We start from the raw sequence: 25,861 nt of genomic DNA, 5'->3' as shown, positions 1-25,861 counted from the left end.
TGCCACCACACAGCTAAAGGAGAACCCACTTTAGGTGAAAGCTGACACTGTGGAGGGCAGTGTGGAGACACCTGGATCCTAGAATTGCTGGATTGGACAACCTTGGAGGCCACCCTGCTCAGGATCAAGCCCCTAGCCAACACATTTCCTTCTTGTTAATCCATTCTGAGCTGGGGGTGGGGGTGGGGGGGAGAGAATATTCTCTTTACCTGCAGCTACAAGCATCCTTAGAATGTTCTTCCTGAATGAATGACAAAGGCTAGTGGCAACAGGCTGAGAGCCACCTAGCCTGCCCTGCCCTCCTGAACCTTTTCCACCCACACCAGTTGCTTTCTACCCCACAATAACAGATATTCAAAGATTCTGGGTGCTTTTTAAAAAACCACAGCAGTCACTTTACTCTTAAGTTTGCACTTTACAAAACCACAAAGGAGAAGTCCTTGAGGGTGAGAGGGGTGGGGGGGTTGGGGGGTATGGTAAAGAGAAGGGGGAAAGGAAGGCCCAGAAATGAAGTCTCCCTCATCTTGGGGACGAAACAGAGACTGGACACCAGGTCAGCCCAGCAGGGCCTCCTGTGTCCTGGCTGTACAGAGCTAGGCCAAAAGACTTCAGGGAAAGGCCCCAGCCCTCTAGAGACTGTTGCCATATGACAGCTGACAAGCAGCCATAGGCCTAGGCTTCCAGCAGCCCAAAGAAGAAACTGGGGCTCCCTCCCCTTCCTCCCCCAAACCAGGGGGAGGCAGCCGGAGGCAGGGGCGAGGGCTACCCATCGAGCAGCTTTAGGATACTCTCGCGCTCCTTCAGTGTCTTCCAGGCCTGGTCCTTCTCCTTCTTGGTGGGGGTCCTCTTCTTTTGCCGGGCAGCCATGATCTTGCGGAAGGCGTCCATGACCTCGTTGTCTGCCATGCGGACCCGCTGTCTCAGCTCTTGCCGACTCACCTCCTCCTTTGCCAGCCTGTGGGAACCAACCGGCCAGGTGCCATGGGAAGCCCACCTCCAGAGTGGGGCCCTCTTCCAGACTGAGCCCGCCCACCACCCCAGGCTGGCACGCCTGTGGACCATTTCATACCAAAAAGCAAAGTTACTGAACTATGGTATTGAACATGGTGCTATGTGCTAAGTACTATGTTAGGCTCTTCAAAAATATTAGCTCAGTTAGTTCTCATAGCAACCCTGTGAGGTAGATATTATTCCTCTGTTACTAGTGATAAAGATGAGGCTCAAGGAGGATAAGAAATGCCCCAAGATCCCACAAGGCAGCCTGGCTCCAAACAATCTTCTTTAAAAGGTGTTCTGGTACCAGCAAAGACCTGCTTACTTCAGCACCCAAATTCCAAAGCAACCTAAGGGTTCAGGCAGCCTGAGGTCTACAGGAGGTGGGTGAGATGCTGAACCAACCCCTCTGAATGGAGCTCAGCCTATAAATCCCACTGAGGTGGAGAGCTGATCTACTCCAACCTGCTAATTTTTCAGAAGGGGAAGCTGCTGCTCAGGGCCGAAGATGATGCCTTAGGCCCTGCAGCAGGGCTGCGGGCTGCAGCTGGCCTTTTCCTAGCCCCAAGCTAGTTCCTTCATTGCCCATCACTTCTGTATCTGCCTATCTCTGCTTCTTTTCCCTTCCCCCACCCTTCCTCAGTGCCTCTTTCATCTGTATTTTCCTCTTCCTGCCCTTGAGAGAGAACTAAAAAGAGGCTTTGGACTTAGCCTTGGGCTCAAGTCGCAGCTTGGCTGTTTATTGGCTGTGACCTTCAACAGAACACTCACTTCCCTGGGCCTTTATTTCATCATTGGGCAAACACCTACCCCTAGGCTGTAGTCAAGATTAAATAGGAGGGTGTACATAAAGTCCTTGGTACACAGTCAGCGCTCAGGACACCCTTGCCCTTAAACATGCTAGCAGCTTGTCAGCAACTACCTCTTCTTTTAATAGTGCACATCTTTACCAATCATCCACCTGGAGACTGTGAGCCCTTTGCTCGGCCTCTCTTGCTAGCCCCAGCACGTTTAAGAGACAGGCAGAGTTGGCCAAATGAATGAGTGTGCCCCGTCCTGTGGGGGCTCTGTCCTGTGAGGCAAAGAGACAGCGCCTGCTGTGAGAAGCAAGGAGACATAGTTGGGCTGCTTCTCTATCTCCCCAATAAGAGGGCAGCCACTACCATGATGTCCTTTCAGATGTCACCTATACCCTTATTGTGACCAACGCAGGGCAAAGAATGGGAGTCAAAATAAAATAAATGGCACTGCAACCAGTTCCTTAAAGAGTTAGTCCTAAAACACTGGGCAATTTCAGGTGAAGGACCAATAGTAATCACAAATGTCAAACAAAGTATTAATAGTTGATAAATCTAGGTGGAGGGCATATTGATGTTCATTATACTATTCCTTCAGATCTTCTGTATGAAATTTTTCATAGAAATACTTTGGGGGACAAAGAAAATAAGCATGAAAAGATTAAAAAGAATAATAAATCACACAACAAGGTGAATATGGTTAACACCACTGAACTGTACAGTTAAAACTGCTTTAGAGGGTGAATTTTATATATATATTTTTTACCACAATTATAAGTAAATAAATCAATCATAGATGCCTGAGCCCTAGTCTGTGGGATTATAATCTATTTGAGACATAATGTGTGGGGCGGTGCCTGGCACCGATAGTTTTTTTCAAGGCTCTCCAGGTGAGAGAGGCCCTGCCAGGTTTGGGACGCCTATGGTCAAGCCCTCAGATGGTGAACAGCAGTGGCCATGGCCTTGTCGGCCACTCCTTGGTCTATGCATCCCATCACTCACCTTAGCAGGTCGTGCTTCTTGGTGCGGTTGTGGGCACTGAGGGCCTTCAGCTCCGCCTGCCGTTTGCGCAGCTCCGCCAGGACTTCGTCCTCTGAGTCCTCGGCAGGGCGGTCCTCTGACTCCAGCAGGCCCTGTGCAATCAGCTCCTCCTTGATTCGGCTCTCCAGAGACTTGGTATGTGGCACACTGCAGGGGAAGGCAGCCCTCAAATCAAGGGGATCCCTCAGAGGTTCCCGAGGTTAGTGAAAACTTCCTTTCTCTTTGGGTGCCCCCTCTGTATCTACTTAGATATAGAAATATAGAGAGACAGACAAATCTGGTCTTGTTTCAAACATAAGCAACATATACCCATTATCAAAAAAATACAGAAAAACCTATAATGCCAACAACCCAAAGAGAACCACTATTATTTTATTATATTAACGTTATTTTGCTATATGTTATTAATGTTATATATAACATATATATATTTTGTAATTATATATAAACAGTGGTTCCCCTTTATCAGCAAGGGATATGTTCTAAGACCCCAAGTGACTGCCTGAGACCATGGATAGTACCAAACACTATATACATTGCTTTTTTCCTATACATACATATCTATGATAAAGTTTAATTTATAAATTAGGCAAAGTAAGAAATTAACCATAATAACATAGAACAATTATAACAATATATTGTAATACAGTTATGTAAATATGGTCTCTCTCTCTCTGACAACTAATCTGGTAACTGAGCCAGCTGCTAAGTGACTCATGGGCATAGAGGATATAGTGTGGATATGTGGGACAAAGGGATGATTCACACCCTGGGTGGGACGGAGGGAACGGCGCTGAGACTTCATCATGCTACTCAAAGCAACACACAATTTAAAACATGAATTGTTTATTTCTGGCATTTCCCATTTAATATTTTTGGACTGCAGTTGACCACAGGTAACTGAAACTGTGGAAAGCAAAACTGCGGATAAGGGGGGACTATTGTGCTATTTGTAGTCCAGATTTGTTATATATTATTTCTAATCTTTTATTATATACCATTTTAGTTTTTTCCCTATGTGCACACATTTATCTTAAATAAAAAAGGATCATACTGTCTGTATTGTGCTAAACTGACATTTCCCCTACTTACATCTTTGTATCTTTTCATGTCCATTAACTATATTTCTCTAATATGATTAATAGTTGTGGGTTATTTTATCATAGAGAGTTATGACAATTTAGCCAACTACTCTCAGCTGGATATTTAGGTTGTTTACAGTATGGACGGTGCTATGATGAGCAACTGTGTGCTAAGTCTGCGTGTGCAGAAATGCTGGGCCAGAAATACATATCTGAGGCTTTTATTGGGCTTTCTCAAAGTGCCCTAGGCCTCTCTATTAATGACCCTCCCCATGTCAGGATGGACAGAAGTAAACAGAAGTAGCGGCCAGATTGTGGGGTATGGATGGAATGCCACTCACCTGAACGGCTTGTTCTGATTTCGGGGAGAGGTACTTGCCCCATCAGCCCCTGATTCTTTCCCAGACATGTCAGGAATAGGAGAGTCTTCCATAGGGGAAATAATATTTTCCTAGAAGACCACAAAAATGGGATGGAGGGAGAAAGAGCTGTAGTATTTCCATTTTCCTGCTCCTCTCTGACCCACATGGATAGTCTTCCCAAGCCAGAAACATCCTTTTATCTTTCCCATCCCATCCTATCCGGGAAGGCTTTCTACCCTCCAAAAAGCTTTGATCCTTTCAGAAATCCCCCTTTTTTGTACTGATGCCGAAAGAAGAGAGCACAGAAGAGTGAAGGTAACACTCAATGACAGTAATGAGAATAGCTGAGGTTTGTTGAGTATTTGCAATACACCAGGCACTGTGCTAAGCACATTGTGACAGAGGCTGCTAGCTATCCAAAAGCCATTCTCGCCTTTCTTCTACAGTAGCTGGGCTTACGGCTGCCCATATACACTACACTTCCCAGCTTCCCTTGTAGTCAGGTGTAGTCATGTGCCAAATTGTCTCCAGTGGAAAGTGATCAGAAGAGTTAAGAGCCACAGCCAGTCATGGCCCATTAACCTTCCTTCGCACACGCCTCCTTGCTCTTTTTCTGTGGGCTGTGAGTGGCAATCACACCCGGAGTGATCTTGTGCAGGGCACACGTTTAAGATGGCAAAGCCCCCACAGCTGGGGTCCCTATCTGATGGTGTGGGGCAGAGACCCCCACCCTCACCTCAGCCAACCTGGAACATGTGCCCCAGACTCTTACATGAGTAATACACTATTGTGTTTGGGCCAGAGAGGAAACTGAGGCTCAGTGAGGTGAAGAGATGTGACTAAAATCAGCCATGGAGCATAGAGAAAAGGGCCTCTGAACCTGGGATTTGAGCCCTGTTTCTATGTGTTAGCTGTGTGACCTCAAGAAAACAGTTCCCTTTTTTTAAGCTTTAATCTTCCTGTATGTAACACAGGGCTAACCTCTGTCCTTGCCTCCAACTAAAGGATGTGTGGAAAGCGCCCTGCACAGGGCTCAGCTCTTAGCCAACAATGAGCAAAAATAACTGTGAAGTAGTGGCTACCTTTAGAGGAAGTTAAGAGACTGGGAGGGGCATGAGGGGGATTTCTAGGATACTGGTAATGTTTTATTATACAAATGTGCTCCTTTGTGAAAAGTTATCAAGCTATACATGTCTGATCTGTGTACCCTTCTAAATGTATGATATACGCCAGTAAAAAATGAAAACAAAACATTAAAGCAGAAAGCAAATGCAGCTGCCGTTTTGGGTTGGGGTGCTCACCTCCACCAAGGCCTGCAGGAGGCGCTGCGTCAGGGCGCCAAAGGGGCACCCATCCTCGGGCTGCTCATGCTGGGCCTCAGACTTCTTCAGCAGGGCATCCACATCTGAAGCAGACAGAGAAGTGATGGGAAGCTGGCCGAAGTTCTGGGAGCTCCAGTCCTCGCCTGGGGTGGGCAGGGAGGTGAGGGGCCTTACCTTTAGTGTCCAGTTCAGTCAGTGGCCCCATGAGGCCTTTCTTCTTGTCAGCCACGGCTGCTGCCCGGGCTCCATCCTTCTGTTCCTCCAGCAGGTCCTCCTGCGCCCAGCGTTGGGAGTAGTGCTTCCCCAGGGGCGGGATCTGTAGGAGAGATCCCATCGGCTCAAAGAGTAAACATAGGCTTTTCATTCTTTCCTTCCTTCATTCTCTTCTTTGCCTCCCAAGTACCTAGCCCAGGGCCAAACACTGTGCCTGGCGAAAGTGAGAAGAGACAAAGGAGATGAAATCTCTACATTCACAGTTTAGAAAGGGAGACAGGTATATAGGGAACTAAAACACACGTAGAAGCCAAAATGGAGCCATTTCCAAGATACAAGGTACAGAATATTGTGTATATGCGGACCATCTTGGGTCACAGCTCTTGTCTCTAGAGGCTTTAGGGTCAGGAGAGAGGATTCTCTTTTGTATTGCTTGAATTTATTACTACCTGTATGGATTCCTTTTTAAAATAAATTTTTAAAAAATTCAGTGACGCGACAGAGGTAGACCAAGGTCTTCTGGCAGCACAAAAGAGAGACTAGCTTTCTGCTGGGGAATCTGCAAAGGCGTTTTGGTGGAGGTAACATGAGATCAGAGCCTTGAAGGGTGGGTCAGTTTGCCAAGGGGAGAGGAGCACATGAAGAGGCCCAGAGACCAGCAAGGACCCTGCGTGGCCCTGGAGTGAGGACAAGGTGCTTGGTGGAGGCTGGTAAAGGCAGCAGTGAAGAGGGGGCGTGGCCAAAGAAACTGGAGAGGGTGCTGGGGCTGTGCCACCAAGAACTGAGATGCTTGGACTGGATCCTGTGGGTAACGGGAGCCAAGAGAGGCCTGGGAGCAGGGAGGGCTGTGTCACATCTGAGCCTGGCAGCGGGCCTATGGGACAGTTCTCCCCAACGCTCTTCTGTATTTTCTACATTTTCTTTAATAGAACCGGTTTTATTTTCATTCTAAGAAAATAAACTTTTACATATTAAAGAAAGAAAAAGAAAGGCCCTTTTGGAGGCAGGAAAGCATTAAGAGGCTGTTTGGGTGAAAGCTGATGAAGTCTTAAACTAAAGGGGATGGAGATGTGGGGTAAAGGGAGGACCTCACTGAAGTTGAGGCCTTAGGATGTGGTGACCATTTGGATGGGGCAGAAAGGAGATAATACAAAGGGAAAGCTGAGAGTTAGAGACTGGATATCTGGGTGGGTTAATGGGGCAGACAGGAGTCTGGACAGGGTAGGGGAAGAAAGATGATATGTGGCTTTGGGATCTTTGATTCTGAGGCACCTCTGAGCCCTCTTGTTCTCCATCATGTCTATCGCGGCTCAGGGTTTCTACCTTGTAATGTTCAGCCTCGTCTTCTGGGGGTTTCAGTAGCTCCTCTAGAGTGCGTACCTCCTCACTGGTGATATCGGCACAGTAGGGCTCCACTGAAGCCCAGAACCTGCAGGGAGAAGCAGATCCTAAGTGGGCACTCCATGCCCCACCAGCCTCGGCCCTGGGCCCCTCCACAGTCTCCACTGCCCGAATCCCAAGGCCCCTCTATGTTTTATAGCTCAGGACCTGTTCGGGGCATCATTTTTGGGGATCCGAGGCACGTCAATTGGGTCATCAGTGAATTCATATTCCTGGATCTTGGGCTGAAGGTTTTTGGATTTGGGGCGTCCGGGGCCAGGGCCTGGCCCGTGCCCTGCTTTCCCTTCCAATTTCTGCTTCTTGGGCTTTCCATGTTTGGGGGGAGCCCCAAGCTCATGGTCTCGACCCAGCTTCAGGAATCGTCGGTCACCTTTCTTATCCTGCCAGTCAGTGAGGATCTGAAATTCAGAGACTGTCAATGAGGGGGAGAAGGGAAGACAGAGGACAACTCTTTTCCCCAGTGAAGAATCAGGATCTAGAACTTGAGGGGGCGCTAAGGTTTTTCCCCATCCCCTTTTTATTTAGCAGACTCCTACTCATCCTTCAAAACTCAGCTGTGCCCATCTCACAGGATTTTATTCATATACTTCTCATCATTCCATTCTTTTGTCTGTATTCTGATTCACATCTGTAGTGCTTAGTAGAAAGGCCAAACAAGTGATCACACCCCAGTGCATGCTAGCTCTGGGAAAATATGCCGGTGGGAACTTTTTGGTGAAGGCAAGCAAGACTCCCAGCAAGCCTTCACTTTGAATGTCACACTTCTTGGCATCAGCTGCCCAGCTTCTTAGGTGCTAAAATACAACTGGTTGTGCCACAACCCTCCTCAAAAAGCGTCCGTGGATTCTCGGGACCATGAGTTAACTCTATTCATCCAGTTGAAATGGCATCTTCTTCCTCTATGAGTCTCTGGCACTTTGCACCTTCACTGTAGGCACAAACATCTTGTTTGGTCATATTAAAATGCACAGCATACCTTACCTTTTCAACTAGATTATAAACTACCGGAGACCAGGAATTTTATCTTAACCGGTTGCTCCCCAGGATCTGGCATAGCACCTGGCACACAGGCCTCAGGGGATGTTTATGCAGTGAAGAGATAATCATAGCAGTGCCAATAATTAACATTTGAAATGCTGACTTAGTGTCAGAAATTAGGCTCAGCCTTTGCAAAATAAATAAATAAATAAATAAGTCTCTCTTAATTCTCACAAAAGCTCTTTGGTACGTTCTATTACTCAGCCCAGTTTGCAGATAGGGAAATGATATTCAGAAATAGGAGGTAATTTTCCCAAAGTCATATAGCTAGGAAACAGCAACACTAACAAGTGCTCAGTCCCGGATTCAAAACCAGGTCTCCTCATTCCAGCTCCCCTCGTACCCCTAACCATAACTTATCAGCTGGTACTAGTCTAACCATGCCCCCCCCCCACCCCTTTTAGTTAGCAAACTCCCTGAAGGTGAGAATTGTCCTAATTACCTTTCTCTAATGACTTGCAGAGGACCCAGAACATAATGGGTGGGTTGGTGGGGGTCAATAAGTGCTTAGAAGTCTTGCAGTTTATAAGGATCACACACGTTCTTGCTTATTTTGTGTCCCAAGAGCTCAATTTGGGTCTCCCCCCGCCACCACAACCCCCATGCTTTAGCAGATGGGGCTAACTCAACGACCCATCCCATAGCTTATCACACAGTCCATCCCTGGTGATATCCCTTCTGTAGGGTATCACCTGCGTTTCGGCCTCCAGCACCCGCAGGCGCCGGCTGGCAGAGGAAAGCAGGGTTTCAAGCTCTAGCTGCAGAGTGTCCAACTCCTCAATGCCGATGCCATCATCCTCGGAGCGGGCCAGCACTGCCGTGTAGCGTGGACAGACCTTTAGGTGGTCCACAGACTTGAAGTCGTGGAACTGCAAGGGGCAGTCCTTCAGCTCACTCATGGCCCAGGACACTTTGTGGAGCTGGAGAGCAGAGGGACACTGATGGGAGATCAAGTGGCACAAGGAAAGCCCAAGGGTTCCCTCCATCCAGGAACAGCCTCAAGAAGCCAGATTCAGTACCCTATTGACAAGGTTCATTAACACAGCTCCTACTCAGAGACCACCTACTGTGCACCTAGTGAGGTGCAGACATTTTAGCAGGTTTTCATTTAATTCCTCACCCAACTCTGTGAGCAGGGACCATGGTGATCTCCATTTTACAGATAAGGAAACTGAGACTCTGTAAGGGTGGGTACATGCCCAAGCTTACCAAGACTTTGAATCCAAGTAGCTCTGAGTCTGTGCACCTCGCTACCATGATATAAGATGCCATGTCTTCCTGATGCTCTTTCCTTTTGTGCCACTCCTCCTGAGTTCTGCTAAGCCTCTGAGTTCCAAACATCCCATTCTCACAATGTTAAGCGTTCGTTGTACCTCCCTGCTTAACCTTGTGTCACTCCTTCCCACCTTTGCTGGTTATTTTTGCCCGACAGTGGTTAAAAGTGTGTAGGTATGGTAAGCCAGACATACCTGGGTCCAAGCCCAAGCTTTACCCTTCTCTATTTATGTGGCCCTGAATATGTCATTTAACCTTCCTAAGTCTCAGTTTTCCATCTGCAAAATGGGGACAAAAAAGTGTGGGTCTGTTTCCCCATAAGAAGTCTGAATCTGTAAAATGGGGATAACAATGGTACCTACCTCCCCGGGATGTTCTGAGGATTAAGAGATGATGCTCGTCAAGAGCCCAGTTCAGTGCCTGGCACACAAGAAGTTGGACTGCTTAATGGCTGGCTCCAACCGTGGGTCGCCCCAATGCCCTGCCTTCAGGGTCCTCGTCCACTCGAGACCCCCTAACACGGCTCCCGCCCCCTCTACCTCCACACTCCGGCCTCCTACGGCCCCCGGGCCGCAAGAGGGGGTGGGGAGTTCCGGTTGGTCGGATCTACCGCTCGGAACTGATATGGGCGGGCCACCTGCAGTCGACGCGGGGGCGGAGAAACGCGAGGGAGAGCCCACTGTGCCTTGCGGGGGAAGGTTTGCGGGCCGCGAGCTAGCCCACTGCTATTGGGGTGGGGGTTATGCCTCAGGGGTACCCTAGGGAACAGCCCAGGGCTGGAGGGCGGGGCTCGGCAGCCGGATTTTCGGTCAGGCAGTTAGTCCTGCCGAGCCCCTGAGGCAGCCGGTAGGAGGGGCCCGGAGAAAGGATGGGGGCGCAGAACAGGAAGGAACGAAGCGCTCCTCCGCCTCGCCTTGTCCAAATATGGTGCCCAACCTTCGGCCGAGCTGCACCATTGCATGACTATGGGGAAAGAAAGCGGCAAATAGGACACGAAAGCCAAAGTCCCAAGTGAGAGCTGCATGGATAACGGGAGAAGCTTGAGTGCCGATTGGAAACTGCAGGGGTCTAAAGATGCCAAGACAGTCCTAGCGGGAAAACTTCTAAGGGACCAGGTGTTCCGAGGCTCTCCTTACCCCGCTCGGAGCATAGATGGTACTGTCCGGAAGTCCGGGCGGAGACTGCGGCTGCGCTGCTCGCGAAAGGGCAGGCGTCGCGGGCCTGGCCACTTCCGCACTTCCGCTTTCCGGCCCAGCCAGCGCCCGCGATGGTGAGACAGCCGGGCCCCGGGCCAGGGACCCCCGTCTTCCCATTCTGCCTCAAAGTTGTGGGTTTGGGGGAGATGCGGCTTTGCAGCAGAGGCCCGGGGTCGAGGGATGCTTGGGGTTTGGGGACACGATGAAGCTGGGAGAAAGAGGGCGGGGTGGGGGCCGAAGTGAGGAAGGGGCGAGCGGGGGACGCCCTCGTAAGAAGCAGGCCTGCTGACTTCACGGTCTGGCTTTCGGGACAGGTAGGGAATACTCCTGAGGTATGGAGGAAGCCGGAAGTAGGACCTCCTAGGCTTGTAGTAGGGCGCAGGTACTAGAACTATCTCCCCACCCAGAAATGAACTTCACTAAATACACTGCCCTGTTTTTTCCTGCCCGCCAGACGCCACAGTTTCCCAAGGGAAGCGTCTACACTTCCATATCCCACTCTCCTCCTTTCCCCCTGCCTTGATTCTGCCGTACTGAAGGATTTCTTATGCTGCCTCCACCCAAGCCCCTTCCTGGTCAGAGCACAGGCGTTGTTGCCTTAGTATGTAAGATCTGATACTGTGGATCTCTCCTTCCCTGGAAATCCTCCCGTTTGATAAATGTGGACATTCCTGGGGGTTGAATGATACCTATCTAGTCTCCTGGCTTTGATGATCTCGTGTATTCAGATGTCTCCTAAAGTTTGCCTGGCTATCTTGAAGACACCTTGACATTAGACCTCCAGATCAAAACCCCTCATTTCTCCTAAACTTGTTCTTCCTTCTTTGTTTCTTAAGTTGGCCATACCTCTTGGTTTTTAAAAAATCAAGTTTATTGAAGTATTGCATGAGACTGTTTTATTTGTGAAAGGGCAGGTGTCATGGGGCTGGCCACTAAAATTGACCTTTTTCAGGTTTACCACCTGTGAATTTTGACAAATGCAATCACGTAGCCACTACTACAATCAAGGGGACAGAACATGTCCATCACCTCAAAATGTTCCCTCAAGTCCCTTTGTCATCAGGCCGCCTCTCCTCTTTCCCCCACCCCAGGCAACCACTGATTCCACACACACGCCCATAATTTTGCCTTTTCCAGATTGTAATATAAATGGAATTGTCAGCCTGTAGGCTTTTTAATGTGGCTTCTTAACCATATGCATTTGAGATTCATCCATGTTGTGTCAGTAGTTATTCCTTTTCATTGCTGAGTAGTATTTCATTGTATCGATGAACCATAGTTTGTTGGGAGGTGTTTTTATTCCATGATTATCTACATCTTGTGTTACAGTCTAACCGCTGTGATACTCTGCTTTCTTCTCCATGGCCCCAATCCAGGCTCTCATCAGCACTCTTTGAATAACTCTCTCTACCTTATGTTTCACTTCCCTCTCCAATCCATTCTCTCCAGAGCCAACATGCAGCTGTGGTCCTGTAACTTCCCCCTCAGAAAGCCCCAGGAGTTCCTTACCACCTTAAAAGAAAAGCTAAACTCAGTAGTCTGGCATTTGAGATCCCCCATGAACCTCCAGGCTACCACTGCAGCCTCATCTACTAAATGTAAAATATTTCTCATACAGCAACATTGTACTAATTACTACTTCTGGAGCTCTCGATGCTCTTTTGTGTTAATCCTAACCTTGCGTAAGTTATTACTTTCATTCATTCATTTGTTCTACAGAAAATGAAGAAGACACTATATATGTTAGGTACTAACTGAGCTAGGTGCAGGAGATGTAGATTTGAATAAAATAGACGTGGTCTATTGACCATGAGGCCTGCAGTCTAATGAAAGAGAAATCATTTTACTAAAGATGTATGAAGGATGTGTCATTGTAAATTATAATAAATGCTGTGAAGGGGAAGTCAAGAAAGACTTCTCTGAGGAAGGAAGAGGCCTTCCCCGTATAAGCCGAGATCTGAAGGATGACTTAGGCGAAGAGAGGGTAGAAAAGCCTGCAGATGGATGGTTCAGCATATGTGAAACTTGGAGGTGAAAAAGGCTAATATAAAGAAACGAAGATGAGTTAGTGTAGCTAGAAGCTGATCCTTCTAGTGGGAGTGCCCTTATTTTTTTTTCTCATTCTAAAATTCTCCTAATCCTATTTCCATCTTCAAATCAAAGCCAATTGCTTCTGCAAATATAACTTGTAAATCTAATTCAGTTATCCTATTTTGTATCATAGTTAGTCTGTCCCCTCATTGAGCTATTTAAGGATAGAGATGGTCTTAATCATCATTGAATTCCCAGCATCTAGCTCAGTGCCTGGCACATAGTAGATTTAATCCATTTGTTGGCTCAAAAGACAGATTGAGGACAATCATTCATTTACCTGTATGCCTCTAGACCGGAGTTTCTCAACCTCAGCACTATTTGGGGCTGAATAATTCTTTGTAGGCTTGGTAGAATTTTCAGCGGTTTGCCCAGCCTCTTTGTATTTAATGCCAGTAGCACCCCTACCCCAAGTCATGTCAGTGAAAAATATTTTAACGATGCCGAATGTCCCCTGGCAGGTAAAATGGTCCCCTGTTGAGAACCACTGCTCCAGACTTAGAATAGAATGCACCTTGAAGGCATAGACTGTTCTTTGGTGTCTGAGAACCCAGCACCGTCAGTACTGCCTGGCTTCTGTGTAGCTGGAGCAGGGGGCCAGTGGTTTTGTTGAGACAGAGTCTGATCCTCCTTTGGGGTTTTTCCTACAGACTGCCACTCTCCGCCCCTACCTGAGTGCCGTGCGGGCCACACTGCAGGCTGCCCTCTGCCTGGAGAATTTCTCCTCCCAGGTCGTGGAACGACACAACAAGCCGGAGGTGGAAGTCAGGTAGGGAAGGAAGAGTTCAGGGTAGAGGTGATAGGGGCAGCCCCAGAGGTGGCTGTTGTTGAGAAGGTGCCATGAACTTCCATCCTGGAAGGATAACCACGGTTCACACATTCTGTCTTGCTGCCAAATGAACAATGGTTCCCAATTTGGAGTTCAGAAAATAGGGTCAGTGGGTTGGCAGGACAAAACCCAGGGGAGAAGCTACTCTGGAGCCAAGATTGCTTGATACAAGATATGACTTCTCAGAGTAGAGCTGTCCATGAAGTATTTCCTGTGGCATTATTGAACCCACTGGCTGTTTAAAGAGAGGACAGAGAATTTAGTCATCTGAGATGCCATCTCTATCCTTTTCTTAAAGATCAAGGATTTTTTCCCCCCACCAACCTGTATTCTCTCATCTCCTACTCCAGATATTCTGCATTTTGGGTTATATTCTCTCATCTAGTTCATGTTTTATGAACAGATTATTCTTTTTTTCCCTTTAAAGTTTAATCTGGGACATGTCTGTATAACTGAGATGTGGTGTTACCACACCATGTTGATACGATTTGAATTTTAAAAAACTTGCAAGATGTTAGAATGTGCCATGTTATGCCACTTTACATATATGATTTCAACTAGGCATTTTAAAATGACGACAGTCCACAGACATCACCACCATAGTTAATTACCATTATATAGATCTAGGGAGGTAGAGACATCAGAATGGGAACTGAGCTGAGAGAGGTCTTAATGCTGAATAAGTGAGTCATTCTGGATTGACTGTTTGATTTTAGCTTGTCCTTATATCTCTAAGGTAGCCCCTCTCTTTTTGTTCCCTAAATGGTATGTAGGTTTGCCTACAGTTATTAAAATAAGCTGTCATTTGTAAAGCTCCTGCCATGTGCCAGGCACGCTATTGGACACTTGACCCTTTTTGATCTCTCTCAGTCCTCACCAGTGAATAGGAATCAGTCACTTTACAGATGAGAAAATTGAGATTCCAAGAGGGTAACTTGCCCAAGGAAAGTAACAGAGGAGGCTGGATTTCAAAACCTTTCGCCCTGACTCCAGAGCCTGTGCTCTTTCCACTGGAGAACACACTCACTGGCCCCCATCTTGGAGCACCCCTGCTTGTGAGTCTCCTGTTTCTTGGACTCTGGTGTCAGATAGTGATTCCAGGACCGGCTGTGGGGTGTCCCTGAGCATTCTGTTCCTCTATAGTACAGAGGCCTTTGTGACATTGTGTTTTCAGGAGTAGCAAAGAGCTCCTGTTACAACCTGTGACCATCAGCAGGAATGAGAAGGAAAAAGTTCTGATTGAGGGCTCCATCAACTCTGTACGGGTCAGCATTGCTGTGAAACAGGTGAGCTCACCATGGAGCCCCTGCCTCCCTAGGAGGCTGGGGATCCCCCATCTGAGAGATCAGGGTGCAAGGAGACCCAGGCTCTTATTTCCTTAAATGTACCCAGGAAACGATTTGCCAAACTCAGCCAGTCAGTAGAATAAAGAGTGAGCAACCCCATCTTGTAGTCCTTCTGGATGTATCAGCTCAGGCCATGGGCCAGTGTGGTGTCAGGTCATGGAACCATTCCTAGATAATGAACAATTAGTCCAGTTCAGAAAAATAAATAGTACCAGTACCAATTTGATAGCCGTAAATTCTGAAAGTGAGATTTATGGTAAAAAACAAAGTACAATTTCTTATGTTGCCTCAGATAACATTTTACAAATGTCTGACATTCCCACCACCTCAACAATTTTTGTCATATTTACTTACCACCTGGACAATTATTTAATAGGCTTCTTTAAATTGACTTACTTAAATTTGTTTGAAAAAGAAACTTTATGCCATAAGTATCACTTGCCAAATAGAGGGAGTCTAAAAAATAAACATAATGAAAACAAAACAGTATTACTAAGTTCAGACTAGATACTGTTGCCTACAGAAAACTCTAACCCTGGGGCCTGCTCTCTTTGTTAAAGGAGATTAACAGGTGTTGGGGGTTGTTTAGGGCATAGCAGTACTTAGCAAAATTCTTCCTATAGAAATAATGAGAGTTCGGGAGAAACTTGGGGATTCTTTGATGTTCAGTGTTATTAAAGCGGAGATTACCTAAGGTTATCTCTGATAACCCAGGTTGGGTGTATCACAAACTGGAAAATGCACCTCTAGTGAAATGAGAAAGGGAAAGGCAGCTTTGAATATAGGTGTGGACTCTGGAAGGAGCGGATAGAAGACTCAGGTTCACCAGATGAGCTCCCTAAAATGGGCAAAGATGAGATCATGAGAATGCCTTGTCAAGTTGGAGAGGCTGTAATGTTGTAGACCCTCCTTTCAGTTGGCAATCAAGTGACACATGATTCAAAGTTCAGGCAGCGATTGCTCCCAGCACCAAACCCCACTGTCTCCAGTGAGCTTGGGAGAAGTTGGGTCAGAAGACCAGGCTACAGGTTCCTGCTGGCCTAGGGTGTCAGCTTTAGGGAAATTATGTTTTTCCTTTGCTCTCACCAGGCTGATGAGATTGAGAAGATTTTATGCCACAAGTTTATGCGCTTCATGATGATGCGAGCAGAGAACTTCTTTATCCTTCGAAGGAAACCGGTAGAGGTGAGACCGTGTGATCCACGGGTTCGTAATACCCAGGATTCTATCACTGAGCCACTGTCACTGGCTGGGATTGCTGCTTCTCCAGCTGTAGGGCACCTCCCACTGCTTGAGTTGAGATTAGCCTTCATCTAAGCTGAAGTAAGGGCTTAGGAGAAGTTGGGTCTGTCCCAACCATGGAAAAGGCAAAAAAGAAGAGACACATTGCTCATCTTCCCAGAGCCATGGTCTAGCAGCAGAAAAGACACAATGAATCAGAAATCCCTTTCTAAGCTCTGCCACCAGCTGATTCGTAGTCTCAAGGCTACAGCTGACGTTGGGTCAGTTGTTGCCTGACTTTGTATTTGAGTCCTCTCCACAGACTCCCTGCCAAATTACTAAAATATCCCCAGTGACCGAGCAACTACCTTGGTGAGTAGCACACACCATCATCAAATACATTAGACGTGCTGGTTAAGCTCATCCTCATCCTGAGTGAAAATCTTTCTCCTGGTCCTAGATCTAACACCTGGGGCCACCCAGAAAGAAAAAAAAAATTGCTCTTCCACACATCTGTATCTGATAGTTAAAGACTCCATCCCATCTGTCTCCCACAGCATCTTTTCTCTGCAGACTAAATGTTCCCTGTTTGATTAGATTCTTCTGAAACAAGATTTCAGGTCCCTTCATTCTCCCTTGACTTTGAATATAACTATTTGTGCCACAGATAGTCTTCCAGAGACATCTGCTATACATAGAATTCTCGATTGGGCCCAGTTCCTTGGACCCAACAGAGCAGGCAGGTTGTTGACTGAAAGGTGTGTGGCTTGAGAGAAGGTCACAGCCAACTGGAAGCATGTGGCTGAGTGAATGCAGAGGACATGGCCAGCTAAGTGCCCCTGGGATGCTGATTTTCTCCTGTTTCTTGTCTGTCTTCCCTAGGGGTATGACATCAGTTTTCTGATCACCAACTTCCACACAGAGCAAATGTACAAACACAAGTTGGTGGACTTTGTGATCCATTTCATGGAGGAGATCGACAAGGAGATTAGTGAGATGAAGCTGTCAGTCAATGCCCGCGCCCGCATCGTGGCTGAGGAGTTCCTCAAGAATGTAAGTAGGGGTCTTCCTGGTTTCCTTCCAGAAGTAGGAGTCATGGATTGTGTTGAGAACTTAGCATCTGGCAGGAAAGTGGTACCAGTGGTGTGTAAAAATTTCCTGATGCCTGTAGGACCTCTGGTGGGTGGCAGGTTCATCTTTGAGAGCTGCCGGGCATTTTCCATATCTGGGTGTCTGGGGGACACCTCTCTTAACCTCTGATGAGGACTTAGAAGCTCATTTCTACACTTCAAAATGTACAGAGTCCATCCCTATATCTAGTTCAAACCCCTAGTGAGGCAAATTAAACCCACACGTGAATTTCGAGGATTATAGGACAGTTAGTCACAGTATAATTCCACTTCTCAGACTTAAATATTTGCCTTCAGCGTCTGTTTCTCAGGCTTAAAGTCAGGATTTCTTCAACCTGTTTTCCATCACTTTCCTGGCTTAAGTCCCGATCCCCTTTCAGTTGTCTGTGCCTTCCTAACCAAAAGGACTGCAGTCCTCTGAAGAGGAGGGATTGTAAACATTGATGAACTGATGACACAGTTGTTCTTGTTTAGATATTCAGGACATGCCTTCTTATTTTTCTTTTTCTTCTTCCAAACAATCTTTGGTTTGTTGACATGTTCCACTCAGTTGTCTGTGATCCCTAGATAGTAGATTTAGTGTTTATTCCTCCCGGTGCATACAGATCCAGCCCAGAAGGAGCTCAGATTCCTAAAAATGGAAATTACACCCGCTTCCCCTGGGCTTTAATTATACTGAGGGCAGCCAGCGTGCAAAGTAGCTGTAGTGTACGCAAAGGGTAATGTGCTTGTTCAGATCACACAGGCTGTGGGGTCAGGCAAGTTGGGTGTGAGTTGGGTGTCACTGCCTACTCGAGCATGGTACTGAACCTCTCAACTAAGCCTGAGTTTCCTCAGCAGTGAAATGAGTAGACTGTGATTAATATGACCCTTTCAGTGTGGCTGAACATTAAATGAGGAAAGGTATGGAAAGCATATTTTTTGGCACGTAATAAGTGTTGTATGTATTATAGGACCAAAGTTTATGGCCAGGGCACTAGGAAGCCTTTGGATTCAACTGTGAAGAAAAATAGTTCTTGTCCCAATTTAATAGTTAGCTCATTCATTCAGCAATCATTTCATTTTTATGATAATTACATTTCTGTAGCTGTACAGCTTTAAAAAGCACATTCCCATGTCTCGTTTACTATCTAAACCATCCTTGAGGCAGGTGTTATCCCCACTTTACAGATGAGTATACTGGGGCTCTGGAAGTTAAATCACTGCCGGTGTCCCTCAGCCAGGAAGTGGGAGAACCAGGACTTGGGGCGAGGTTTCAGACTGAGAGATCTAGGATAGTACCACAGCATCTGGCAGGGGTCACAGGCTCACATGCAGGTGATGTACATGAGTGAAGTGGGATGTGCTGGGGGACCTAGTGAGCAGCACCTGCCTCACCTAAAGAGGACCTCCACCACACAGGTCATCTCCCAGTTTTTCAAAAGAATCCCCAAATCTGGATTTGTATACGGAGTATCTCTTATTTTCAAGGTTGGCAACTAATTCATATTCTCTTAAGCACTGTGTGGGCCAGACAGTGCTCGTCTTTGGGCTGGGTTCAGCCTGTGGGCCATTGGCCTCCAACCTCTGGTCAGAAAATGTCCAGAGCTGTTCTAGGCACCATGGGTGATCCTGATGGCAGAAAACATTTCACGGGCCTGTCCTGGTTGCAGGATCACACAGAGCTTGACATGAAGTACTCAGTCCTCGGAGTTGCCAAGCCCTTGCATCTCTAAGGAGGGCAGCCTGCTCACTAAGTAAGGCACTGTGACAGGGCTTTATAGCAGCCTCCATGACACAGCCAAAGGGAGCTGTGGAAATCTCGTACCACACTTAATTTCTCTGCTTTGTCTAGTGCTAGGTTTAGGGCCGGTGCCCCAAAGGTCACTGCTGAATCGGGCTGAATTAGGAAGAATGTGCCCACAGGGGTGTCCTGGGATTCAACCCTGCTGCTCAGAGATCTCAGCACAGTAACAGCTCTCAGATCAGCCCACCTCCCTCAGCAGGCCTTCCAGGATACAGCAATAATCATCATTCACCGCCTCTTGGTTCTCTTGACAGTTTTAAACCATCTGACTGGATCTCGAGGCCTTCCCCCTCAGGCTCCCCGGTGTCTCTGCAAAGGCGTCCTGGAGTTACTTCTCAGAGCGGCAGCAGCGGAAGCAGCGGAGGGGAACTGGGTTGGGGGTGGGCATTAGATGTGGGAGGTGGGTGGTGCGCTTGCTAGCTGGCAACAAAGCAGCAGTGGACCTGCCCCAAAGGCCACATGTGCCTGGTCAGGCTGGCTTCTGATGTTTAGTCCCCTGGGCCGGGACAGATTTTTTTTAACGTCTTGAAAATTTAAACTCTGTGCTTGTAGAAGACTGTAATCTTTTTGTCTTTTTTTTTTTTTAAAAAAACAACCTCCACCTCCAGTGGCTGTGACTGGTCCCAGTGATTGTACCTTATTGGTCGCTGTGGGTCTGGGCGGGCCTGGAGCCAGAAGGCGACTACTGTTCCTCCCCCAAGCCACCCCAGGTGGGGAGGGAGGGAGATTTCAGACTCCAGTCCTCTCCCTCGTCCTCTCATTCTCAAGCCTCCTTGGGCCCATTAGAAGCGGTGGCCTGCTTCCTGAGCTCTGCCTGAAGATGGCCGCCCAGCACTGGTTGGGGACAAGGACTGAACCAGTGGCCACCAGACACGCCTAGAAGCTAGGGCCCGAAAGCCAGGCAACCTCTGGCTGCAGAGGCCGCTTCATGCCCCCCACAGCCGAGAGGGGCCACTGTTTCGCCTTGTCTGTAAGTGCAGTGCCTGTGCTAGAGGTGGAGAGGTGAGTCCTATGAGATTCCCGGCTGGGGCCCTCCCACCTGCTCTGGCTTCTCTGCTCCCACGCTCGCTGTAACTTTTCTTATTCCAGTGGATCCTCCCAACCCTAATTAAAGTCTCTTCTTGCCCCTTCGGGGCTGCATGAGGTCTGTGCTCTGTGTGCATATGTGAAAGGAGGGGAGATGGGGCTTTTTCTTCCCTAAGACCATGTGGCTGGTACTTGGTACCCACTAGAGGCAGTCTCATGATTGGTCCCTGACACCCCTGCCAACGGTCCCAGTCCAGAGATCTCCATGGCAATCGAGACACCACTGATTTCTGAAACTGCACTCTGCCTATGGAGAGCTTTGGTCCTTTTCAACTAATGAGTTCATTTGGGCTAAAAGGTAACCTCAGGGAAATAATGATCCCATTTGGCTAAGGATACTGAAGTTCCATGAGCTGTAGCAGCTTGCCCCAAATCTAGCCAGTGAATAAGAGAGTAGACTTCAAATCCAAGACATCTGCCTCTGCCTGTGCTAAGGTGCTAATCAGTAGCCCATGTGTGGCTGATTACATTTAAATTATTCAAATCAAAGTTTAAAATTCAGTTCCTCGGTCCCACCAATGACATTTCAGGTGTTTATTATCTGCAAGTGACTAACGCCTACTATGTCAGATGGTACATATATAGAACATCTCCACCGTTGCAGAAAGCTCTGTTGGGCAGTGCCAGGCTTGGTGACACCTTGAAGTAAACAAAAACACTTGTGTTTGGGCCGGCCGAGTGGCGTGATGGTTAAGAGCTGGCTTAGGACGCCAGAGGACCTCGGTTCGGATCCCACATATGAGGGCCAGTGACACTGCCCTCTATAGCTAAGATGCTGAACAACAGCTCAACCTGGAGCTGGGCTGCCGTGAGGCAACGGCGTAGGCTGCAGCCCCTACTGCAGTGGGTTGCTGTGGGCTACCGTGTGTAGCCAGCAGCCAGCGTGAGCAGCCATCCAGAAGCCTGCGACTGATCTGCCTCGCCTGGGAAGAGTGCAATGATGGTGCCAACTTGGGCCAGTGAAGCAATGTCCTCCACAACTAGACTGAAGAACAAAACAACAGCAACTTGTCCGTTCCCCTTCCTCCCAATTCCCCAATAAAAATCTTTAAATAGAACAAAAACTTGTGTTTGAGTCCTGACTCTTGCTGCTGAATTTGAGAAAGCTATTTTTTTCTGTGCCTCCGTTTCTTAATCTATAGAGATATGAATGTAAACAATCTGACACAGTACCTGCCATACAGGTATTAAACAATAGCTGGTCTTTCCACCAGCCCAATATCCAAGCTGTTTGATAACTTCCATCATGCTAGACACTAAGGACGGCATTATCCCTGTCTTGGAAAGACTTGGGGGATTAGCGCACTGAAGTGTTTCATATTCACTAATGGAAGTCTGGAGGTCCACAGGGCATATATTTATGGGAAGAAGGTGTCAGGAAAAGTTTCAGAAAGGTTTGCCTTTGAGCTGAGCTTTCTGAAGAGTGTCTTCCAGATGGCCAAAGGGATCTCTTAAAGTGGAGGACAAGGTAATGGAGGCGGGACTGGGGCTGGGGGCCACTTGGACAGCTATCATCCCCTTTATGACATTACTTGTGACCTCCCCCTGCCGCCTTGCAGAATTAGGTGTGCCCTCTGGGGCAAAATGTTGTGTTGCAGCTTTACAGTGAATGTTAAAGGTGCTCACGGTGAAGCTGATGTCCACTGGAATATGGCAGCTGCTCACTCAGCCACAGGATTACATTGCCTGGGTGAACCAGCCAAAAGTCATTTGTCATGGGTTGGTCTCCCAGGATCCAGAGCCCCTAAAACCAAGTTTGCTGGCTGATAAGAACAGATTGGATGATTGCCAATCAGCCAGCCATCTCCTGAGGGCCATGCCTTTAGGGAAGCCCACTACCAGTCAAAGTGGGGTTGTGAAGGATGATCTCAGTGGTTGGGGTTGGCTGGACAGCTAGGTGGAGAACACATCTTCACTGAATGGGCAGACCTAGCTAGTGACTACACAAAGCTGGTTTCTTGAACCAGGATCCTCTTTTCCCTGGACTGCTTAAATGGGCACTGCTAGAGTTTGCCTCTCAAACTGCCTGTGTTTCAACGACTAATAGACAACCCTTATGAGCAATAACATGGACTTAGGTTTAATAGTGTTTGAGTGGGGCTTTGGAGTGAGACCTGTATTTCAGTGCTGGCTCTGTTGTGTGATGAAGCAAATTATTTAACATCTTGGAGCCTTATTTATCTCACTTGGGACTTTTGAGGATAATACTTTGCCATTCCCTCCAAAAAGTTTACTTAATCTTGTTTTGAGGGCTGTGCATAACTGTTCAATTACAGTTTTTCTGCAGTTGATTCAAACGATCTGTTTGTTTTTTTTTTTAATTGGGGAATTGGAGGGGGAAAGCATTGGGGAATCGGGAAATTGGGGGAGGGGAACAGACAAGTTGCTGTCCTTTTGTTCTTCAGTGTAGTTGTGGAGGACATTGCTTCACTGACCCATGTTGGTGGTATCATTGCGCTCGTCAAGATGAGGCAGATCGGTTGCGGCACTGGACGGCTGCTCATGGCAGCTCTTGGCAGCTCATGCTGGCTGCCAGCCACTCATGGTAGCTTATGGCAGCCCACTGCAGCAGGGGCTGCAGCCTGAGCCATCACTGGCGACTCATGGCAGCCCAGCTCCAGGTCGAGCTGTTGTTCATCATCTTAGCTGTAGAGGGCAGTGTCACTGGCCCTCATGTGGGATCTGAGCCAGTGCCCTGCCGCTCAGAGCTGGCGTCCCAACCCAACTCTTAACCAACACACCAACGTACTACTCGGTGGTTCACGATGATCTGTTTTTCTATTTCCAAGTTATTGCGGGATTTGGGTGGGAAGGAGTACGCTCTGTGTTTTATCATTATTTCCCCTATTGCATTCTGTAGGCCTCAGCTTAAATGTTACCTGTTTAAAGGACATCGTGGTGCCCCATTCCTGGTTTTAGTTTATTGCCCTTACCATACCTTCAGCTGTTTTATTCCTTTGTTGCTTGCTTTTTGTTTCCCCTCCACTGGGCTGTAAACTCCTTGAGGTCAGGGACCACCTATAGCTTGTTCTTCTGTCCCAGCACCTAGCCCACTGCCTAGCCCACGGTCCTTTATAAATACTGTGGGATGACTGAAGCTCCAGGAAGTATTCCACAAGGAACCTTCCCCCTGATAGTAAGTGGTATGTAGCTCAGTGATATGCGATTCCACCTATAGTGCCCTGCTCATCAAGGATGGGGCAGGTGAGGCCCGGAGTTCGGCCAGCGGGAGAGAGCCTCGGAAACAGCCAACCGCAACCTGATAGTGGCGGGGAATGGTTTCCAAGGCGACAATAAACAGAGGGCGGAGCCTCGGAACTGAGGGCCCAGCTCTGGCAGCTCAGCACTGGCCTCTACAGGGCCCTCCCCAGAGAGGCGGCGGCGCGCAGCGCGGGGAGGGTGCGCGCGGCGAGGGGCGCATGCGGGGCAGCTGCGCGGTGCTGGTCCTGAGTGCGGGGGAGGTGGGGGCCGCACACCCGGATTCCGCTACCTGGTGCAGCCATAAGGGCGGCCCGCTGTGCCGCTGGCTGCGGAAATCGCAGCCGCGGGAGCCACGAACCAGTTCCCCAGTCTCATGGACCTGGGCGCGCCACTCTGAGTTCCGGCCTCTAGGGACTCTGCGATGGCCCAGGCCCGCCTCCGCCCTGCCGGACGGGGCTCACGCAGGAGGCAAACGCTCGGATGGCAGTCCCGCCTCTGCGCGCTGCCTAGACGGTGCCTTCGAGTCGCTCGCCCACGGCACCCACGCTCAGTGCGCCGCGGAGCTACGCCTCATCAGGCCCCCGCACACCCGGGCCTTGGATGATGCCCTGCCGCAGGACAGTGAGTCCCACTGCGGTCCACCTATCCTGGCCCCAGGCGACTGCGGCGAGAACGAGAAGACTTGGGGTGGAGGGAATGGGGGTCAGGAGAAGAGCGATAGAGGGTGGGCATCCAGAAGAAGAGTGGAGAGAGAGGAGCTTGGGCATCGGGGACCGGGAAAGACGGTAAACCGAGCCCCCAGCCCACCTCACCCTCACTCCGTATCTTTCTGCAGGTTCCCTTATCCACTGGCCAGGATTCTCCAAGGCGTCTCACCACATGGGCCGGCTCAGAAACGCCAGGATCCACGTGGAGAGAGCTGTCAAGGTTGGAGGGAGCTGTGTGTGTGTGTGTGTGTGTGTGTGTGTGTGTGTGTGTGTGTGTGGCGGTTTTAGAAAGGTCCCTGAGAGTGGCTCAACCTGCCTCCCTGAACTATTTTATTCCATCCTTAAAAACAAACCAAAAACCCAAAAACCTTGATCCCACACCCATTTTTAAATACCTCCCTATATTTCCATACCCCTACACTTGGCAGACTTGTCTACTTCTTTATCTGGGATTCACTCCTCAGCTCCCGCCACTCTGCTTCCGTGCTTGTCCCCACACCCACTGGGAACCACGCTAGTCAAGGTCGCTAGGGACCTCCAAGGAGCTGAGTCCAGCAGCCTCTTTTCTGTCCTAATATTGGTCCGGCACCCTGTGTCATCGTTGCACCACACACCCTTCCCTTTTGGCTGCCTGCACACTCCTAGTTTTCCTTTCTCCCGTCCCTCGCTGCTGCTTTTCAGTTGCCTTTGAAGGCTCCTGGGACTTTCATGGTTCCCTGGGTCCCTCCCCATGCCTGTCTCCTTGGCTGTAAGTCCAGACAGTATGTTGTGCCCTCTGCATACCCTTTCCGGCCCAGCCTGTCCTCTGACTCCACGCTCAGTAGATCAAGCCCCCTGCTTGACATCTCCACCCAGAGAACATACAAGCATGTCCGTGTCTCAAACCATGCTCTTGATTTTCCTGCCTAAACCTGTCTTCACTATTGTCTGGTCTGGCCTCCATCTCTCAGTTGCTCAAGCCAGAAATCTGATCTTTCTGTTTGCTCACCCATACATCTACTCCCATCAGCAAAGCTAGTCATCTCTATTTCTAGAACAAGTCTCAATTCTATCACCTTCTCCCCATCTCCACTGAGGCCACCCTCATTCTAGCTATTGTGATTTTTCTCCTACACAAACTACAACAGCCTTCTAAACTGGCCTCCCTGCTTCCATCCTTGTCCCTCCATCTAATCTCTGTATAGCAGCAAGCCAAACTTACAAAGCCTCCAGTACTGTCATTCCCTCACTTCACCTTTAGTGCTTCACGCTGCTGTTGATATAAAACCCAAGTTCATTTCCAAGGCCTGCAGGGCCTTTAACAGTCCTGCCATGCACTACGTCCTCAGGAGCGCTTCCCTTATTTCCACCCTCACCCTGGCCTCCTCCCTGTGTACTTGGACCTCTATCCAGCCTCAAGACTTTTGCATGTGCTTTTCACTTTGCCCGAACTGCCATTTCCCAGCTCTGTAAATTCATTGCTCCTTTTGCACCTTCCCTGGTCATATATGCATTTCTCGTTTTCCCGGATCCCCATTAAGTATCCAGTTTTTAGAGCCAGTCATCCTGCTCTTTCATTTATTCACTGTGTGGCCAAGCTACTCAACTTCTCTATGGCTGTTTAATAACCAGTTAAATGGGGGATAGTAGCATCTATTAAAAATACATGTTATTGGGCCGGCCGAGTGGCTCAGTTGGTTAAGAGCTCGCTCAAGAGTTTGAGCTCTGAGCAACAGCGGTTCGAGTCCAGCCCGAGCTGAGCAGC

The 25,861-nt window shown here is 48.5% G+C and overlaps 2 protein-coding genes across 2 annotated transcripts in view; one reads left to right on the top strand and one right to left on the bottom strand.

The window, feature by feature from the left end:
• Window positions 1-368: 368 nt before the first annotated feature.
• TADA3 (transcriptional adaptor 3) lies at window positions 369-10,511 on the bottom strand. The gene is made up of 9 exons (XM_019651065.1): window positions 9,887-10,511; window positions 8,942-9,169; window positions 7,359-7,609; window positions 7,134-7,239; window positions 5,772-5,913; window positions 5,577-5,680; window positions 4,255-4,364; window positions 2,793-2,978; window positions 369-955 (listed from the first exon to the last, which is right to left on the bottom strand). Exons 2-9 carry the CDS (start codon window positions 9,146-9,148, stop codon window positions 763-765), a joined length of 1,299 nt encoding a protein of 432 aa, XP_019506610.1. The 5' UTR covers window positions 9,149-9,169; window positions 9,887-10,511; the 3' UTR covers window positions 369-762.
• A 200-nt stretch (window positions 10,512-10,711) lies between these two features.
• Window positions 10,712-25,861, top strand: part of TTLL3 (tubulin tyrosine ligase like 3) — a 35,151-nt gene continuing 20,001 nt past the window's right edge. The window contains exons 1-7 of the mRNA XM_019651030.1: window positions 10,712-10,794; window positions 13,462-13,580; window positions 14,815-14,926; window positions 16,076-16,171; window positions 17,090-17,260; window positions 23,581-24,031; window positions 24,246-24,337. Coding sequence (XP_019506575.1) covers window positions 10,792-10,794; window positions 13,462-13,580; window positions 14,815-14,926; window positions 16,076-16,171; window positions 17,090-17,260; window positions 23,581-24,031; window positions 24,246-24,337 — 1,044 coding nt within the window. The 5' untranslated portion in view covers window positions 10,712-10,791. The remainder of the gene's footprint in view (window positions 10,795-13,461; window positions 13,581-14,814; window positions 14,927-16,075; window positions 16,172-17,089; window positions 17,261-23,580; window positions 24,032-24,245; window positions 24,338-25,861) is intronic.

The sequence above is a fragment of the Hipposideros armiger genome, unplaced genomic scaffold (assembly GCF_001890085.2).
Source record: "Hipposideros armiger isolate ML-2016 unplaced genomic scaffold, ASM189008v1 scaffold_152, whole genome shotgun sequence".
Classification (NCBI taxonomy): domain Eukaryota; kingdom Metazoa; phylum Chordata; class Mammalia; order Chiroptera; family Hipposideridae; genus Hipposideros; species Hipposideros armiger.
The sequence above is the reverse complement of the archived record's forward strand: the minus strand, read 5'-3'. Positions and strand labels throughout refer to the sequence as shown.

Coding starts and splice junctions, on each gene's coding strand:
- TADA3 (XM_019651065.1), bottom strand. CDS start 9,148: ATGAGTGAGCTGAAGGACTGCCCCTTGCAGTTCCACGACTTCAAGTCT. Junction 7,240..7,358: donor AAAAATGATGCCCCGAACAG/GTCCTGAGCTAT, acceptor TTCTCCCTGCAG/GTTCTGGGCTTCAGTGGAGC. Junction 5,914..7,133: donor ACGAGGCTGAACATTACAAG/GTAGAAACCCTG, acceptor TCTCTCCTACAG/ATCCCGCCCCTGGGGAAGCA.